Genomic DNA, 20,241 nt, shown 5'->3' with positions numbered 1-20,241 from the left:
ATTCCCACTAGGCTGAGGAAGAATCCTGGTGGAGACCTGTGCCGATTGGCACTTTATCTAGTTTATTTTCCCTTTAAGGTTTTTCACCTGACTTACTGACTTACCGCTTACACAATGCCTGTACAACTGTACTCAACTAAAAAGTAAAGAAGAGTAAAAAGAAGGAAACTGTGTGGTCATTGTTTGAGTGAAACCCAGTTACATATAGTCTGTGCCATCCCTTTCAAGCAGGGAAATTGCAAAAAATACTAAATAGCTTGACACAAACAAATACACGATACAATGACAATATAACTTTTACAGAAACAAAACAAAACAACTGGGAACATTCCGCCTGCGCCTTCTGCACAGACTTTTAGGAGTTCAGTTAAGTTCTTGTTATTTTTTATTATTTTCTTTCTTTGTTTTGTTATCAGATTTTTTATTTTTACTTTAAGACAAATCACAATAATAAACGTTAACAACATGAATGACTTAAAGAAAACAAAACACATATAAAACAAGTAACAACACATAACAGCAAAAGCAAGGAACACAAAAACAAACATTATTTTCTTTCTAATCTTTTGTGGACACTCTCTTCACCTCTGCTCTGTTTGTTCTGCCCAAACATGCCCAAACCCAACAGGTGATTGAAATGAGGTTATTAGCTGCTTAGGTGAGCCTAATTCTGGGTGCCTGCCATGCAATGGCAGAAACACAGGTTGAAATCCGCAACACATACTTAACTAGAAACAAAATTTCAAGAAATTTTACTGGGTGCCTGAAGCTCGCCAAGTCTGCGCAGCATTTGAGCCACGGACCACCATTTGATGACATTTAGCCTCTCAGAAGGGTCCATTTGGTTACATGTGAGCCTGGAGGTCTCCCCATTGACTTCCAATGGGGTATTTTGTCTTAGTTTATTGCGCATTACGTTGCCACCAACATTCTAATGCTAACATGCTAACATGCTAATATTAACATGCTAACATGCTAACATTTTAATGCTAACATGCTAATGCTAACATGTTAATGCTAACATGATATCAAGCTAAGATGCTAACATGCTGCTAACATGCTAACATGCTAACATGCTAATGCTATCATGCTAACATGCTAATGCTATCATGCTAACATGCTAATGCTATCATGCTAACATGCTAATGCTATCATGCAAACAGGCTAATGCTAACATGCTAATGCTATCATGCTAACATGTTAATGCTATCATGCTAACATTCTAATGCTAACATGCTAACATGCTAATGCTATCATGCTAATGCTATCATGCTAACATGCTAACATGCTAATGTTAACATGCTAATGCTAACATGCTAATGTTAACATGCTAACATGCTAATGCTAACATGCTAACATGCTAATGTTAACATGCTAATGCTATCATGCTAACATGCTAATGCTAACATGGTAATGCTAACATGCTAACATGCTAATGCTAACATGCTAATGCTATCATGCTAACATGCTAATGCTATCATGCTAATGCTAAGATGTCTGAGCTGTAAGGGTCCATTTGGTTTCGTTCAGGGGGGCGGCCCGGTTCCGGCGAGCCGCCCTGCTTCTGAAACGGTCGAGAAATGACAGAGTTACGTGTTTCCCCGATTTTCTCCATTGACTTTCAATGTGTGTGTGTGCGTGCACATGTGTGCATGTGCGTGCATGTGCATTCGTGTGTGCGCGTGTTTGAGAGGTGGTCAACTTGACCTTGAATCATTAACAAAGTATCAATTTCACCTGGGCTAGGGCTAGTCTATGCGAATGCAAACACTATTGAAAGTTAAAACCACACTGACTCAGTGAGAGAACGTATGTCCGAACAAATTGCTCTATCGCAAAAAGTAAACGTCAAATGCGATTCGCCGTGAGTGACCCGAGACATTGAGGTACGCCGTGTGCGATCGTGGTATTGGTACGATAAAAACGTGGTTATGAGAGCGAGTTAAAAAATTGTGTTTGTGATGAAAAAATTGCTGACTCATTCAGGCATTTAACATGGAGTTCTATGACACATTATGATGGTACACCTGTCGCTTTCAGGGCTGTAGTTCACGTACCGTATGAATCTGGGCTGTGGTTGTGACATTGGGTGAAAGAGGACGAGTGTGGCTACAAAATTACCGAAACCCATGCGTGTAAAGTTAATATTTTGGCCGTGAGGACGATTTGTTCGGAGAATTTCGCTACAGTCTCCACATTGGCTTCTCCCTCTGACCCGCTCTCTCTCTGGCCGTGCGACACTGTGAGTCGAGATTTTTGCTCAGACCACACACACTTTGAACTGCGATAGCAGGCAAACCGTGAAACGTATTCGAATTCCGTCTGAACCACAACAAAGTCAATGGCCTCGTGTGCTGTTTGAGGTTTAAATCGTGTTTCTACGTAACAGTATGCTAGAGCAATGTGGCTCCAAAGTAACGTGTCGTTTTCTGTTTTTACCCGCGTTTCCCCATTGACTTTGCATGGGGCATTTTTCGCGTAGTTTATTGCGAATTACGTCGGCACGGTAACCCGAAACGGAAAGAAAAGCACAGTATGTGTTGCGGATTTCAACCTGTGTTTCTGCCATTGCATGGTAGGCACCCAGAATAATAATCGTCAAGACACGAAACTTTGACGTCTATGGCCGGCCGCACGGTTTACCAAAGCCCCACAATATATACATCGAAACGTGCGGCTCGGCCGGGAATGGTGTGCTTCTGCTTTTCTTTCCGTTTCGGGTTACCGTGCCGACGTAATTCGCAAAAAACGACGCAAAAAATGCCCCATGCAAAGTCAATGGGGAAACGCGGGTAAAAACAGAAAACGACACGTTATTTTGGAGCCACATTACTCTGGCATACTGTTACGTAGAAACACGATTTAAACCTCAAACAGCATACGAGGCCATCGACTTTGTCGTGGTTCAGACGGAATTCGAATACGTTGCACGGTTTGCCCGCTATCGCAGTTCAAAGTGTGTTTGGTCTGAGCAAAAATCTCGACTTAGAGTGTCGCACGGCCAGAGAGAGAGCGGGTCAGAAGGACAAGACACTGTGAAGACTGTAGCGAAATTCTCCGAACAAATCGTCCTCACGGCCGAAATATTAACTTTACACGCATGGGTTTCGTTAATTTTGTAGCCACACTCGTCCTCTTTCACCCAATGTCACAACCACAGCCCAGATTCATACGGTACGTGAACTACAGCCCTGAAAGCGACAGGTGTACCATCATAATGTGTCATACAACTCCATGTTAAACGCCTGAATGAGTCAGCAATTTTTTCATCACAAACACAATTTCTTAACTCGCTCTCATAACCACGTTTTTTATCGTACCAATACCACGATCACACACGGCGTACCTCAATGTCTCTGGTCACTCACGGCGAAAACAAAAATCGCATTTGACGTTTACTTTTTGCGATAGAGCAATTTGTTCGGACATACGTTCTCTCACTGAGTCAGTGTGGTTTTAACTTTCAATAGTGTTTGCATTCGCATAGACTAGCCCTAGCCCAGGTGAAATTGATACTTTGTTAATGATTCAAGGTCAAGTTGACCACCTCTCAAACACGTGCACACACGAACGCACATGCACGCACATGCACACATGTGCACGCACACACACACATTGAAAGTCAATGGAGAAAATCAGGGAAACACGTAACTCTGTCATTTCTCGACCGTTTCAGAAGCAGGGCGGCTCATCGGGACCGGGCCGCCCCCCTGAACGAAACCAAATGGACCCTTACAGCTCAGACATCTTAGCATTAGCATGTTAGCATGATAGCATTAGCATGTTAGCATGTTAGCATGTTAGCATTAGCATGTTAGCATGATAGCATTAGCATGTTAGCATTAGCATGTTAGCATTAGCATGTTAGCATATTAGCATGTTAGCATTAGCATGTTAGCATTAGCATGATAGCATTAGCATGTTAGCATGTTAACATGATAGCATTAGCATGTTAGCATTAGCATGTTAGCATGTTAGCATTAGCATGTTAGCATGATAGCATTAGCATGATAGCATTAGCATGTTAGCATTAGAATGTTAGCATGATAGCATTAGCATGTTAGCATGATAGCATTAGCATGTTAGCATTAGCATGTTTGCATGATAGCATTAGCATGTTAGCATGATAGCATTAGCATGTTAGCATTAGCATGTTAGCATGATAACATTAGCATGTTAGCATTAGCATGTTAGCATGTTAGTATTAGGTTGTTAGCATGTTAGCATTAGAATATTGGTGGCAACGTAATGCGCAATAACTTGGCGAGCTTCAGGCACCCAGAAAAATTTCTTGAAATTTTGTTTCTAGTTCAACCTGCCAGTGCCCATGAAACAGATCACAAATGCAGAGCACAGTAGATGGCACTATCTCACCATACAAATACCAAAATATACAGTTTGTTGCCCAAAACAAAAATACAATTTACAATATGCATTTTCAGAAAAATAAGCTAAATGAAATATTACAGCATACCCATAGTACATATTGTAGATAAAAGTGAGCACAGATAAGTGAAGACAGCAAGAGTGATTGGGATGGGAAGAGCCCACATAGCCTGGTATTAGATATCAGATAGTAGCAGAATTGTAGATCAGTTCTATTGTCTAACACCAGAATACACAGTGTCTGTGTCTATATTGCTTCTCTGTGGTCTTGGTCGACTCTTCTTGCTGAGACTCACAGCAGCATAATGGAGGTTGTCTTCATCATGGTCCTTGAATTGGGGAGAAAAACACTCGTGTGAAGTGAGGGGTGCTCTAAACTCTAAACAAACATTAAAATTCCATAGACTTGGCTGCCACATGACGTCACGTTTGGTACACTAAACAAACATTAAAACTCCATAGACTAGGCAGATATGACATAATATCCAAAAGCCAGACATTGGAGGGGATACTAAAACAAAAGGACTTGATGATCAGAGACACAAGACCCTGGGCGAGGACGTTTGTGAACGTGGGAAAAATATATAAATAAATAAAACCTACCACTGCGTTTGTAGGACACATGGTGGAAGGACCTTAAAAAATATACAATTATTATGAAATGTAATAATAATAATAATAATAATAATAATAATGTTATGAACCTTCATATGCACTACATCACCAGTTTTACAATGCACCAACATCTAAATGTTTTTGAGCTCACTTACCACTATTCCCACATGTTTCCCGTTTCAACTTGTAGATGATGGAAGACAAGACAATAACCAGGATGATGGAAATGACCAGGATGATGGAAATGACCAGTGCCACGCCCATGCCAATGTTCAGACCTCCAGCTCCACCTGAGGCCAAAGACTCAGCACAGTGGTAAGTACTAGCAGTGTGAACGGTACAGTTCAGAGTCACCGAATCTCCTGGCTTCTTATCTGGAGGATGCTGGACAATCGCTTGGATGCCGGAACCTTTTACATGGAGCATGCTGACTTCTTTGAAAATAATTGTATTATACTCATCAATCCAACAGTAGTACATGGCAGAGTCTGACAGTTGCACATCCAGGATCTTGACATGTATTCCTTCTCCTGGGGCCACAGAAAAACGGGGATCTTTCATAAAAGCATCAGACAAAGTAGCGTTCCCTTTGTACCTGATCTGGGACGCTAACAGCTCGGGTGGTTTATCTCCAAGACTGTGCTTATACAGGTAGAAGCTTATCTTGTCATTAAACTCTTGATCTCGATCAAAGCATTGCAAAGTCACGTTGCTTCCAACGACGGCCATTACACCCTCCTGCTGCACTGATAACGGAGCTAAATGAACTGGAAGCAGAAATATAGAACTGAATAAGAACATTATTTTAAGAATGGATTGTGGTTGTAGGTAAACCAATTGTGGCGTTTTTTACCTTCTCTCCATAGAAGTAGACATATTAGATGCAGGATGATCGTTGATGTTGCCATCATCACCTTCAAGTTGGTATGTTGAGTGGAAACAGAGGCAGAGGAAGTGTAGCGCCCAGGATTACATTAGATAATTGACACTGGGTGAAAGAATGTGCTGCAAAATTGTGGGATAAAATATATATAAAAAATACTCTTAATAAAGTAAAATAAATGGCATTACTCAGGACTTCATATACAGCTCCAACTCAACTTGTCCTCCCTTCTGAGAGACACATCTCTCACGACTGACAGATAGGCTACTTGGTGTTTTTGTGACAGAGGGACTCCCCTGTCAGTGGGTGTTGCCCGCCCCCCCCCCTGATAACCCACATGTTCCTTTGATTTCAACATCCTGCAGACCAGTTTCCGTGCCCTCGTTTCCACCAGCGGAAACTAAACTGTGACCACATAAGTTAAACTTTCAGATGAGCATGGGTTGAGCTTGAAAGGTGCCTAACATTTATTAGAACAACCACCATGCAATGCAAGAGTGTGGTCTTCTAGTCACTAGAAGACCACACTCTTGCATTCTTGCATGCTAGCCACTCCAGCTCAGATCACTGTCCTCCACACTCTCCTATCTAAAAAGCAGGTTCTTGAGCTCTAACGTGTTGCGGTTGTTAGCTAAGCTGTCGCACAGCAGTGTAGATGGTGTGCTTCTTGTCCCTCCTGGCTCTGCCCTGGGTTTAGCCTCGCAGTGGCCAGACACGAATCTGCCGGTGGCAACATTGCCTTTGCATTGTGATTAGTATGGCCAAGCCATGCAGTCTACCCTGGGTTGGCTCCCAATCAATTTACTTGCCTCTAGTTTGTGTGCCTGGTGCAGTGCCCTGCCAGAATCCTTGAAAGGTGCCTCAACATTTATGAGAACAATTAACAACAAAGTATTTAGATACTTGAAAGACTGCCTGTGATAATGACTATACTCTCCTGAATTTTGCAGGCATTGTATCAGGTATGTTCTACCCTATCATAATATATGAACACACCACACTCAATTGATGTTTACACATCCAAAACTGATCATATAAATGTTTGATCAATAATGTCCCTGTAAAGTATTTTTCTCACCTAAAAAACAAAAGAGTAGCCTATTACCGGTATAGCACCTTGAACATGGCTGTATGTGCCCCCATTAAGAATTCCAGGATCTATAAATTATTAGTAATTAGTATAGGCCTACAAGCCCTATCAGTTGGGAGTTGTATTGCACTCTGATACATTATAACTTTATGAGAAAATGGCCACCAATCGGATTCAAATGCTTTTTATTGAAATATGGGATGCACAGGTGCTAATTCCCGCCAGAATGTTTATGTACACGTTAGCTTTGTAAATGTAGCAAGGCGCTCAAAGCAGGTCCCTTGGCGCAGGTGAAGGACAAGCACCGCCGCCGTCACTAGGTCGCTATGTCGCTCTGCTGGGCTGTGGTCTGTCAATATAATGAGTCCCCCCCGTCCACCGCAAGCGCAATCTTAAAACGTTTTTCTTCTCTGAATTGAGGCTCAGATTGAGGTGTTTGAACAGATAGTGACGATGGACCCAAAAATTGGAGATACCCCTACCGGAGGTAGAACCAAACACAACATAGTTTTTCCTCATCTCTAAGGCCTCCCATTTTACTGCAAAAGTGGTGAAATTGATATATAAAGTTATACACCCCAAACAAAAAATAAAGCTTGCAGTCCGTCTGGGGGTTGAGGCACTTAAAGTCATGTAGATGCACAATGGAAGCTCTGAGGGGTTCAAAACTTGGCATAGGCCTACTTGAAGCCTTAGCCAGGACATACCTCTACATTCTAGAAAAGACTGAATGTCAATATCTGAATGTCAATATGAGATAGTCATTTGAACACATACCACAATAGGCGGAATTGTAAATCTATGTAGAATGTCTTCTTTACTTTGTAGTGACTCTGCAACACATGAGGGCTTGTAGTGGAAAGGTGTGGTTCTATAACCTGACGCTGCCAGATCCAAGAAGCTTGCTACACAAATTTGTTACCCAATACCGCCCCCATCTGGCAGCGTCAGGTTAGTTCTACTGAATCCAGCAATACCAATTGTACGGGGAGAAATAAAACAGTCCCAACTCATAATGAAATCTACAGTATCACACAGATTAGATTCGTTTTTATCAAGGGTGGAAAAATAATAACAAATTCACTTGAGTATAAGTCCCTACATTACAATGTATGAAATGTCTCAAACTTGAGAAATGAGAATGTTTGGTAAAAATGTATGCCGCTTCAACAATAGTAAAGAGAAATATGCAAGCTTACAGTGGAACTACTAACTATTATGTTGCAGCACATGACCTGGATGTTCCATCATCAAGTTCAAATCTCAATATTATCCTCATAACAGCAAGTTATTAATTTCTGTAGTTATTTGGTTACAGCCATTTGGTTACAGTCAAGTTATACTACAGTATTTGGCTCCACCTGCATCTTATTGCCTACAGTATGTGTCTTTCTTCATAAACTGACAGGTAAAATCATTTCACATATTTTGGAATGTGAAAAGATGAGATGAACCTTGTCAAATCAAGTAGCTATTTAGCTGACTGGAGTGGAGAGTGACCTAGCATTTAGTTCTCTTTAGTGCAACGTCCAGTAATCTACACTGACAATAGCAGAACCCTGCCCTGACACTATTTCACCAGAATGGAAAATAGACTTAATTAGTATCACTTGTAATAATGTATTATATAGCATAGTATAGTATATGTATAGTTTATATGTATAGTTTCATTATATAGATATTCCACTGTTACGTTCTTAGTTTACGCATGTTTCATGATAAATAATAATAATAATGGATTTTATTTATAACGCACTTTACATTCGCAAGCATCTCAAAGTGCTACAGCAGTGAATAAAAGCAAAAGAAACAACACACCATTAAAAACATCTAAAAGAACAGGAACATTTAAAACATAAGGGCAAGGCTAAAAAGGAAAGTTTTGAGTCCTCTCTTAAAAGCATCTACACTGTGGGGCTCTCAGGTGGGCGGGGAGAGCGTTCCACAGTTCGGGGGCGACCGAGCAGAAAGCTTTCTGCACATAAAAATGCTTTTTATGTGATGTATTCCCATGCTTTTTTGTTCTTGCTTAATGTAAATTGCTCTGGATTAAGAGCGTCTGCTAAATGCCTAAATTGTAATTGTAAATTGTTGGCAGTGTGCTTAAAGGACAACTTTTGTTTTTTTCAACCAAGGTTCATGTTTTAGGTTGTTATTAGAGAAAGTAAAAGATTAGTTTGTTTTCTTTTTCATTTGCTGCTTTCTTTTTCTTTTTAGGGATTTTAGCTGTTTTTGACAGTGGACGGGGGCATTCGAGCATGGGGCTAAATATTTTTTTTTATTTTTTTATTATTTACTATAGTCCTAATAAACCCCAGGAAATGTAATCTGGCCACAAAATATCACGAGTTCTACTGAATGTGTCAAACTGACATATTGAGCCTATGACACATGTGTGGCTTCCCCCCAGTAGGCTACCTTCACATTCAGTAGATCCTGTGATTTTTTTGTGGCCAGATGTAATTTCCTGGGGTTTATTAGGACTATAGTAAATAATAAAAAAATAAATCACCATAATATTTTGTAAAAAAAATACATATTTAGCCCTATGCTCGAATGCCACCGCCCCCCTATCAAAAACAGCTAAAGTTGTCCTTTAAAGGACAACTTTAAAGGACAACTTTAGTTCTTTTCAACCAAGGTTCATGTTTTAGGTTGTTATCAGAGAAAGTAAAAGATGAGTGTTATTTGCCTGTTTTTGACAGGAGGGCGGGGGCATTCGAACATGGGGCTAAATATGTATTTTTTTACAAAATGTTATAGCGATTTCTTTTATTTATTATTTACTATAGTCTTTTGTGGCCAGATTTTCTAATATATTTTTGTTCAGGCCGAGTACTCAGTAAAGTTTACTGTACTGTTACACTGTACTGAACATCGAGATGAACCCGTTTAGTTTATGGCTGCTCCAACATTACAACATGGCAACATAAAAAATGTAACGGAATGTCAAAATACAGGACCTTCTAGCTGTGAGACGACAGCATGCACTATCGACTGTGTGTGGTTGACCTTAAAAGACAACTCGTCCCGACTCAACCCTTTGGTATGTTTTGGGTTTTACAGTACATGCCTGTAGTAGGCCTACTCCACATGCACATGCATGAAGAGGTGCTAAATGTTCTTATTTATATGGGTCTAAAAGCAGCAAACAGTCTTTAAGGGTAATCAACTTTTCACCAACATTCTTTATGACACATAGATATTTGCAAATTTTGCATGTCTGATTGATTTTAATATAATCTGTTATAAAAGGTAATCTATTACTAACAAGGTGATCAGCTATAGGCTATACAATTATAGAAAATGTATCATCATTGAATTTCTGGTTCTACGTCTTAGTGGCGACCCATGATGGACTTCTTAGTGTTTCGCTCGGGTTTCAATAGCATTATATAACACTTTGGTCCAAATAGTGCCCCCAAAAGGCCAAAACTGGATGCTAAAATAGCAAATACCTCCACTACATCTGCATATTTGCCTGGAGAGCTAATATATGCTGGGATGAAGGCAATCCACACTGCACAGAAGATCAACATGCTGAAAGTGATTAACTTGGCTTCATTGAAGTTGTCAGGAAGATTCCTTGCCATGAATGCTAGAACGAAGCTGAGGAGAGCCAGTAAACCAATATAACCGAGTAACACTGCAAAACCAACTGTTGATCCAACTTCACACTCGTAGACTATTTTATCACCATGGTATTCTGTGTTTTTATGGGGAGTTGGTGAGGCAGACACAAGCCAGACTATGCAGATTATTGCCTGGATAGAAGTAAGAGCGAGAACTGTTCCTCTCTGATGCACAGCACCAAAAAACTTCATAATGCCTGCACCCCCAGGCTTGGAGGCCTTGAACGCAGCCAACACCACCATAGTCTTTACCAGGATACACGAGACACACAGCACAAAGCTGATCCCAAACACTGCATGCCTCAGCTGACAAGTCCAGAGCATGGGACGGCCAATGAACAGAAGGGAGCACAAGAAACATAGTTTTAGTGACAGCAAAAGTTGGAAGCTGAGTTCTGAGTTGTTGGCGCGTACCATGGGTGTGTCTCGATGATAGATGAAGATTCCCAGGACAATGGCACAGATAAGTGTTCCTAGCAATGAGATGGTTGTCAAGGAAATACCCAGGCCCTCGTGGTAGGAGAGGAACTCCATAATCTTAGGGACACAGTGGTCACGCTGGGGATTGGACCAGAAGTCTTCTGGACAACTGGTGCACTCTGTAGAGTCTAACAAAGAGGGCAAGGTTAAAGGGAGAGACAAGTATCAGCCTAAAGATAACCTACTGTATACAAGATGTAAACCAACCAGTCTCATTGCTGATCTCTCCCTCAGAACAAGCAATGCAGTCAAAGCAGCAGATAGGTTCCCCTTTCCTTCTGGTCACACGGGTTCCAGGGGAACAGCTCTCACTGCACACCGACCGAAGAGGCTATATGGAGCAAAGTGACAATGATCAGTTGCAGTCCAAACAATATTACACTCACATATCATGGGCTACGTATTTTAGCCAGCCAAAGTGACCTTGTTTGTTTCAAAGTTCCAGAAGATTCCGTCTTCATCAAGGATGAGTTCTTCACCTGTGGAGGCAGACTTCTTGAACACGCCTACTTTGTGAACCTTTGCGCTTCCATCAGGAAGCCACGCCCAGTTCATGATATTGCAGATTGGTAAGGCATCACCAGTCTCATCAAATGATACTTGATCACCAAATGATGTAGTGAAGACGACCTTTTCCAGGTAATGCACAAGCTAGAAATGGCCATGAACAAAATTATGAAGAACGAATGACTGATTGACTGATGATTTAAAAAACCTACTGTGTACTGTACATGATGCACAATAATGACACTGACAGGGACTGTTTATGGATTAACTACATTGTTGCAGTATTTACAACACAATTTAAACGTGAACTATATTTTCCCAACCTGTGCATATGGGAATGGGAACAGGATTTATGTGTCCCCTCCCCAAATCTCTCTCTCTCTCTCTCTCACACACACACACACACACACACACACACACACACACACACACACACACACACACACACACACACACACACACACACACACACACTCTATTTGTTATAGCCACCTGCCATGGCTGTACTGTCTGCAAAGTGGCACAGCTGTGCCCAGTGAAAGGCCCTCTTCCTGGCACACACTGCAACATGTCATGGAGGGCGTGGGCCAGAGCATACACAGCCTTGTACACATTATACTCTGCCCTGAGGTTAGACATATCAAAAAGGGTAGTTTCTGCTGTTCCTATGTCCTCTTCTCCAGTGCACGCCCTTCCACCAGCATCCACCCATTCTGACGGTAGTGGTGCAAATTTACACTGAAACGTGTACTCCCAAAACTGCCTCACCTTAAGAAACAAAATGAATACTGAAACAGAAATGTAATGCCTTGTGAATATTTAAAAACAGAACTCGGATCAAAATCGCAGATTACATGCTCAATTTATCTTGCGGACAGCCGAACGCATCAGCGGATATCCTCCATCCAAACAAGACTTATACGATGAACATGTCAGTAAAGCAGACAGAATCATCAAAGATCATTGTGATAATGCCAGCCGATGGTCGGAGGCGATGGTCGGAGGCGTTTCAGGCATTTTATTGACCTCCAAAAGTGTTTTTATACAGTGCAAATAGAAAAATAAATAATAACTACTGGCCAAAATAACATTCCACAAACAGGAAACAACATTAACACTTAAGAAAATAACAAACAGTAACTGTTACAGGCTTAAATGCCTCCTGCGATGAGGCCCTGGCTCACAGTTCTAACCTGTTGCTCTTTCCTCAAGTGAGACTGAACTGCCTCCACCTGCAGCAATCCTGCTCTTAAACAGATGGGGCAAAGCATCATCTAATCAGTAAGTGATAATTTACTCACCACACGGCTAACTAAAGCCTACGAGTAATCTTTCACACTACTATCTTTTAGAGGAATATACAATCAACTACATTTCACACATTTCATTTACTAAGACAACATAATACAATGAAAAATGCAACATAAAAGGAACAAACACCCCTCCTCCTCCACAGTACTTGGCACCCTCCAATCTAGAGAGGAGTGCCAGCCCTGCAGAGGGGAGACAGGTGACAAATAATGCAACCTCAGTGTCAATACAAATATAAACATATTTAAACCTCTTGCAATCATTGTGTGGAATAATAACAATGTCATTTGTACAATAGGGCACAGGCTGCCCCGTGACAATCATAGTCATTGTTTTAGATGATTCTACATAAAAAAGTGGCTCCACAGTCACAGTGGCAGTTGAATGCTTAGAGTTTCTTCCCCAGGACAATCAGACACTTGAAAACAAACTAGCCAAAGTAAAGCAAGTTGAGAAACACTAATGACCCCCAACACATTTTAAAACTTTTTTTTCCCTACTCACACGTACCTGTGCACAAGATGGATATAGATTATCACCACCGTTGAAATTAAACAAAAGACTCACTAGCATATTGTCATGGTTGTTGTCAAGGTCATTTTGAGGACGTATTTTCAACAAGAAGTCCTTGAGGCCTGGTATCTCTCCGCGGCGGAATGTAATTCCCAGGCTGCCTCTCACATAGACCATGTAGTGAGGGGTCAGGAGTGTTGCCTCCTCCATGAAGCTCACGTCAGCTATCCACTGCAGACCGGTCACCTTCTGCTTGACCACCTGTTGATTGTAGTGGTGGAAGTAAAGGTGTCCATACCACTAATGTAGAGATACTGTTGCAAATAAAAGTCCTGTATACAAAAGTATTCACATTAAATATACTCATTTTGCAGAACATTTCATTTGACAATTTTCCAAAATGTATACAAATGCTTACATTTTCACAACGCGTGAGCTTGTAGATCGGCTATTTTCAAATAGCCTAAGTAAGTACGCATAGGGCTGAAGTAGTTAATGTAAGTTTTGTAATAATAACCAAAATCTACAAAGTAACTATAGCAACTAAAGTTGTCAAATAATTGTAGTGGAGTTGCCTCTGAGATATGGTGGAGTAGAATTGAAAATTGGAAACACCCAAGTAATGTACAAATTCCTCAAAAGTGTAGTTTAAGTATAACTTACTTTACACTACTGGTTGGTGTTAAAGTATTGATTGTAATCAACAACAACAATAATATAATCATAATAACACAATCAGTAAACTATCAAGACAAATGCAATCGATAAAAAATAACACTATAACATGCATTTAGTTTCTGCAATAATCTAGTTTTGTAACTTTTCACTTCAAAATAACTATATCATTTTGAGTTTCCTAAATTAACCCAACCTCATCCAAGAGTTTAATCAGACGCATCCCATATACAAATACAGCGACCACACGAGCTGTGGACTTCTTCATCACAGAGACAATCCTCTGGACTTTAGCTGGGTCACTGCCCCAGGGAAAAAGCTCCACGTACGCCAGGCAACCCCAACCAGATCGGGCCAGCTCAGACTGGAACATTTGAGCTGCATCGTGGCCATAGGCATCATCCATAAACAGCAATCCTGCCCAGGTCCACCCGAACCGTCTCATAATCTGGAGCATAGCTCGCACCTGATAGGATGAAGAATGGAGGGAAAAGTGCTTAATTTCCACTGTACCGAGTAGACTGAATGTAAACAGAGCTGCTACTTACATTTTACATTTTGTATACTATTTCAATAGTTTTGGGAAAGAATGTTGCTATTTTTCAATAATTTGGCAACTGAACTAGTCTGTCTGTCTGAATATCTTTTGATGCTAGTACTACACAAAAGCAAATGAGAGGTGACATATGCAATATCAATTACATTCACTAGAGGGAGGTATTTGTGTGTGTATACTGTACTACTTGGAAGTTCACCTGGACAGCATTACTTATGGCTGTTCTAAAGAAGGAAGGGTACTGACTCCGGTCACTCAGACAGGAGCACATGGCATAGGCACTTATCTGAAAAAGACACAAAACATCTGTGTGTGTGTGTGTGTGTGTGTGTGTGTGTGTGTGTGTGTGTGTGTGTGTGTGTGTGTGTGTGTGTGTGTGTGTGTGCGTGCGTGCGTGCGTGCGTGCGTGCGTGCGTGCGTGCGTGCGTGCGTGCGTGCGTGCGTGTGCATACAGTATCTTTTTAATATATGATTTGTACATTTTCTGGTTTTCACACAAAAATATAACAGCTACATTATAGCCCCTTCAATGTGTATATATGTTTTTTTAATCTGAAAACAAAAAGTATAGTGACACATCTCTCCTGCAAACAAAGCATGTGAGTGGAGTGAGGACTGACGAGGCTGTTCTCATGCTCCACTTAACCTCCTCTCAAAATAATTGACATTTCCCTTGGCCAACTCACTGCTCCAGTCCAAACACATTCATTAATACATTCACACCCTATTGACTGCACCTTGGACACATGCCATCCAAGAGATTGTGCAACATGTACTTTTAACCTACCACACACACACACACACACACACACACACACACACACACACACACAGAGCAGTCTGACTCAGATTTAGATTCTGAAGGGCCTTATATAATTCTTACTCTCAGATCCAGGGTGAATCGAACCGCACGCACAGATGTTTTGCACTCTGACCTTATGAAAACCTCCAATAAAATATGTGCCTGCACCGCTCAGCTCTGCCTGCAAATAAATAATATGTTCTATGCATACTACAGTATGTAGATAATTTAATCATATTATCATATTATATTTGTGAACAACCAAATGTCATCATCATTAGGTGATGGCAAAAGGGGGTTCAAGTTATCAACTTACCAGGGGCACTCTGTACAAACCTAATATACTAGTGATGGCAATAGACTGTGCTGACCCACTGTCACCCACAATTCCGAGCACAGGAGGAGAGCCGACACAGTTCTCATCCAATTGAATCTGTTCCTCTCTCCCACTGAGCAATGACAACGCTGCACGGAATGCAACGCCAAGCGTGTAACAGGTATCATAGAGAATATACCCCAGAGTCACGTTGGGTAGCAGGCTGGGGTCTCTGTTGATCTCTGTAACGGCAAAAGCCATGGTCTGGGCCCATCTGAACTCGTCAATGTCGAAACTAACACACAAAATGCCAAATGTATCTTTGTAGAAATAATAATCATATATGGTACCATAGGATTAGTTGATGGTACCGTACCATGCATCAAAAAAGGTCCCCGTTCTCTTGCCCGCTATTGAATTTGTGATACTCACTTATGGCAAATGGGGTGCTGTTGCTCGGAGGTGAAAGACAAATCCCCTCCGCTCTCAGAGTGCAGTGATGAAGACAGGTGGATATCGAACACAGCACCCAGAACCAAGTCCCCAGGCTTGTAAACTCTGTTGAGATTAAACGGTGCCTTTAATTCACAAGAAGAGAAAGCTGAGGAAGACAAAGGAGAAAAGGAAGAGAACAATATCAAGTACAAGTGCATGTATGAAAGCAGGTGTATGTCTACAGAAGCCATCATGACTGTCCTGTGTCCTCTGTCTAACACCACTCCGCCTTCTCTGAATGCATTGTCCAGTTGTTACGTTTTATACCCAGTGCTGTGCCATCCCCTGTGCCACATTATGGCACTAGGCCTACGTAATCAAGCAATAATAATCAGAGGCAGAAGTAGAGGCAGGACTTAACATACAATAACAATATTTTCATATGACAACATATAACAATATATCATGCCAAAATATATTGCCGTTTTGAAGGCCCAAAGATACTGAAAATGGGTCAGAATGGCGCATCATATGATGTCCAGTCTCACAAAAAAGCATCTTGGAATCATGAGCTAAAAGGAAGTCAGTCCTTTTGATTTTGAAGAAATGCACACACGGGTTGTTCTTTCACCACTGTCCTTTCTGGGAGGATAATCAGATCCACCTTTACTTGCTCAGTAAGAGTAATGAAAATCACACCTGTGTGAAGTGAGGGGCGCTCTTAGCATCGTACATCATCTCATTCCGGCCAATCATATTTTGTATCCTCACCTTCGTCATCAATGTTTGTGTTACGCAATGTTTTACACAAACACTTAAAATTGTACATTCATTGTCAATGGCATTTAATTGTGTTAGGACAACATTTGGGATATACACACCAAAAGCTGGACATAGGAAGGGCTATCGCCCCTAATGATCAAATGGGTCAAATTACATGGTTATGGTGAAGTGCTCAATGTTTCACCGATGTACCCAAACAGGAAGTGCTTTGTAACTTGCCTTTAGTTACAGTCATAGCGACTTCAGTACAACAGATTCAACTTCAACTTTCAGCGTTGGCAAAAAACTGAAACGATTTGCCGACGCATCAAGTTGCACCCGCGCGCTAGCCTAATTTCCATCCACCAGCTGTTTAAAAACCCAGAAGAGACGCCTGGACTAGGTGCTTACTTGCCGCCTGTTGATGCATATGTGGCCGCGCCTTCTGAGTGGCAGCTTGCCATGCCTCCGCCATATTGGAGTTCAATAAGATTACATGTCGCTCTAATAGAGCGCCAAAGTCCTGACGTCACTCGCTCATCACCTGGTTCGCGGAAGTTTCTCTCTATAGAGAATACATCTTAAAAACCGTCCCATAAGAATTGTGGTACAAAAATAAACTGTCACAGCGATATTGTCGGGAGGTGTCTCTGTATCCTTTACGACAATCAGCCACTTATGTTTGATAGAGTCTGTTTCTAAAGAAAATGTAACTAATTCGGCAGCAGTAACATTAGCGTTTTCTCGCAGTCAGTTGATTCTTCATATCCATATGAGTGAAAGATCCCCTATATAGGGATTATAATACAAGTTAAAAAAATGGGTTAGCAACGCTAAACTTAAACTGATATGAGGTTAGGGGATTTACATGGCCAGTTTAAACTGATATGAGGTTAGGGGACTTACATGGCCGGTTTAGGCCATGAGGCCCATAGGGCAGGAGCCTATCTCCTGTTTCTGTAGCGTGAGGCAGCTTGATGTACAAGTACACCCCCTGGACATGACGCTAGCTGGCTAGTATGTCGCAGGGACTTACCCCCAATGAAACCCTTGATGCTGAGTGTCAAGTAGGGAGGCACTGGATCCCATTTTTATCCCTGCCAGGGATTGAACCCCGACCTCCCAGTCTCAGGGCGGACACTCTAACCACAAGGCCACTGAGCTGGTCTTACGTGGCTGGTTTAAACTGATATGAGGTTAGGGGACTTACATGCGGTAGGTAGGTAAGCTAATCATTTTTTTCACAGTTCACAGCCATTCAAGAGAGGATGAGAGAGAAAGAAAAAGTACAATATATTTTACAATAGACGCAAGCCCCTGAGGCTTTTTTGTTACCATTTCAGCATAACCTTTGACTGTACTATGTGCATCTATGTGTGATCGTAGTGGAGATGAATATTCAGTGACTACTTAAAATGAAATGCGATTTTTTTTTAATTGTTTTTAGTTTTCAAATATTAACCCGCCTATTTTGTATGTTTTTGCAAGCGGGACATGGGGGCTCAATTTGTTATTTAAACTTCATGGATGACAAAATCAACTGAGAAACGCCTTCCACGCACCACAGATCCTGGACTCTTTTAAGACCTAAAAACATTTTTTTTCGTGTAGGACTTGGCATTTTTAACTTGATATTCCCTCTGAATGAAAAGTGCAATACAAAAATAAAATACATAATTCAAAAATACAGAGAGCGTGTTTCCATTGTGGTCCTTTGAGTGTAAATTGCTTAAGCCGAACATGTGTCAACAGCAGCCTATACCCAGGTGGGTAACATGTGTCAACAGCAGCCTATACCCAGGTGGGTAACATGTGTCAACAGCAGCCTATACCCAGGTGGGTAACATGTGTCAACAGCAGCCTATACCCAGGTGGGTAGGGCAAGCTATGTGTGTTTACCACTGACTGGCTCAGAGCTGATGAAATGCTGGCGCAACAGGTGCGATGATGGAAGATAATTAATTTCCACATAATGAGGGGAACATCTGGAGATTTCTTTCAAAACACATGCAGATGTATTAACATGTGAGTGAATGTACTGCAATACAATACAATACATGAAAATGGTTGACCAGCTCAGTGGCCTTGTGGTTAGAATGTAGAAATGGGCAGTGGTGGAAAGTAACTAAGTGCATTTACTCAAATACTGTACTACTGAGGAATTTGTACTTTACTTGGGTATTTCCAATGCTGCTTTGGGGGGGGGGGGCGTCTAGAGTTTGAATGGACAGGTGGGCCTGTTGAGAACTCTAGTTTTCGCCGGCTGCCGGGCGCGGCTGCAGTAATAACTTTGGGGCAGGCCCATCTAGAGTTTGAAATTTGAATGGACAGGTACAGTATAAGTCAAAAGTTATACATCGAAGAGTGAGGATGGATGGGGAAGGATCAACATATGGATTGCATATCCATATATGGAGATCTAAGGGTTTGAGGTCAGCTGTACATTAGGGATCTCCATATATGGGCTTAACTGCGACAGCAGGTCCAATTTACTATGACATCCACATCTCTGTCTCACTGAGACATGGCTTGATCAATCTGTCACAGATTCTGAAATTGAACTTGACAATTTGACTGTAATAATAAAAGACAGAAATAGGAATGGTTGGGGGGGGGGGGGGGGGGTATGTATTTTTATTAGATCCGATATAAGTTTTAATCTAAACAGACCTCAATGATGACCTCATTGAAGCAGTATGGGTCAACATTCTACTCTACATTTTATCACCGACTTGAAGACCTGTGTGCTAAATGCAGTTTATTTTGGGGGAAGCAATCTTGACTGGAGGTCTAAATTGCTGACGTTTCCAACTCTAATCATCCTATGTTTAAACCATTTAACATTTTCTGCATTAAACTAGATTTAAATCAACTAATTAAGGAGCCTACTCGTATACTGTAACTCCCTCATCCCAAACCACAATTGACTTGGTGTTGGTATCAGATAAAAAACAAAATATCCAATAGTGGTGTTATCGACACGGCCTCAGTGATCACTTAATTATCTTCTGCACACGGAAGGTTGAGAGATCTGTATTCGATTGCCATAACACAGTGAAGATCAGATCTCTTAAGAATTATAATAGCGATGATATGTCAGGTCTGTTAAGTCAAATTGATTGGTCTCATGTTTTTAAATGCACATCTGTAGATAAAGCGTGGTGCAGTTTTAAAACGGTATTTTTATCAGTGGTGGACAAAATTGCCCCAGTTAAAGTACAGTAGTCCCTGTGAAAGCACGAACAGACCCATGGATCAATGCTGAGATCTTTATACTA

General features: G+C 41.3%; 1 protein-coding gene and 1 long non-coding RNA gene across 2 annotated transcripts; both read right to left on the bottom strand.

Moving 5' to 3' along the window:
* Positions 1 to 4,583: 4,583 nt before the first annotated feature.
* Positions 4,584 to 5,722, bottom strand: LOC310878159. The gene is made up of 3 exons (XR_014570866.1): positions 5,157 to 5,722; positions 4,990 to 5,021; positions 4,584 to 4,715 (listed from the first exon to the last, which is right to left on the bottom strand). It is a non-coding gene; the product is annotated as an uncharacterized lncRNA (long non-coding RNA).
* A 4,590-nt stretch (positions 5,723 to 10,312) lies between these two features.
* On the bottom strand, positions 10,313 to 17,438 carry LOC310854582 (extracellular calcium-sensing receptor-like; the record flags this gene model as incomplete). The annotated part of the gene is made up of 9 exons (XM_083759258.1): positions 10,313 to 11,214; positions 11,294 to 11,417; positions 11,510 to 11,737; positions 13,586 to 13,678; positions 14,289 to 14,558; positions 15,767 to 15,824; positions 15,966 to 16,061; positions 16,199 to 16,367; positions 17,375 to 17,438. The coding sequence occupies 9 exons, from the start codon at positions 17,436 to 17,438 to the stop codon at positions 10,313 to 10,315; spliced, it is 2,004 nt and encodes a 667-aa protein (XP_083615384.1).
* Between the last annotated feature and the right edge of the window lie 2,803 nt (positions 17,439 to 20,241).

Source organism: Protomyctophum parallelum (genome assembly GCF_964188405.1).
Source record: "Protomyctophum parallelum genome assembly, chromosome: 2".
In the NCBI taxonomy this organism is placed as follows: Eukaryota; Metazoa; Chordata; class Actinopteri; order Myctophiformes; family Myctophidae; genus Protomyctophum; species Protomyctophum parallelum.
Note: the sequence above shows the minus strand (reverse complement) of the source record. Positions and strands in the feature narration are given on the sequence as shown.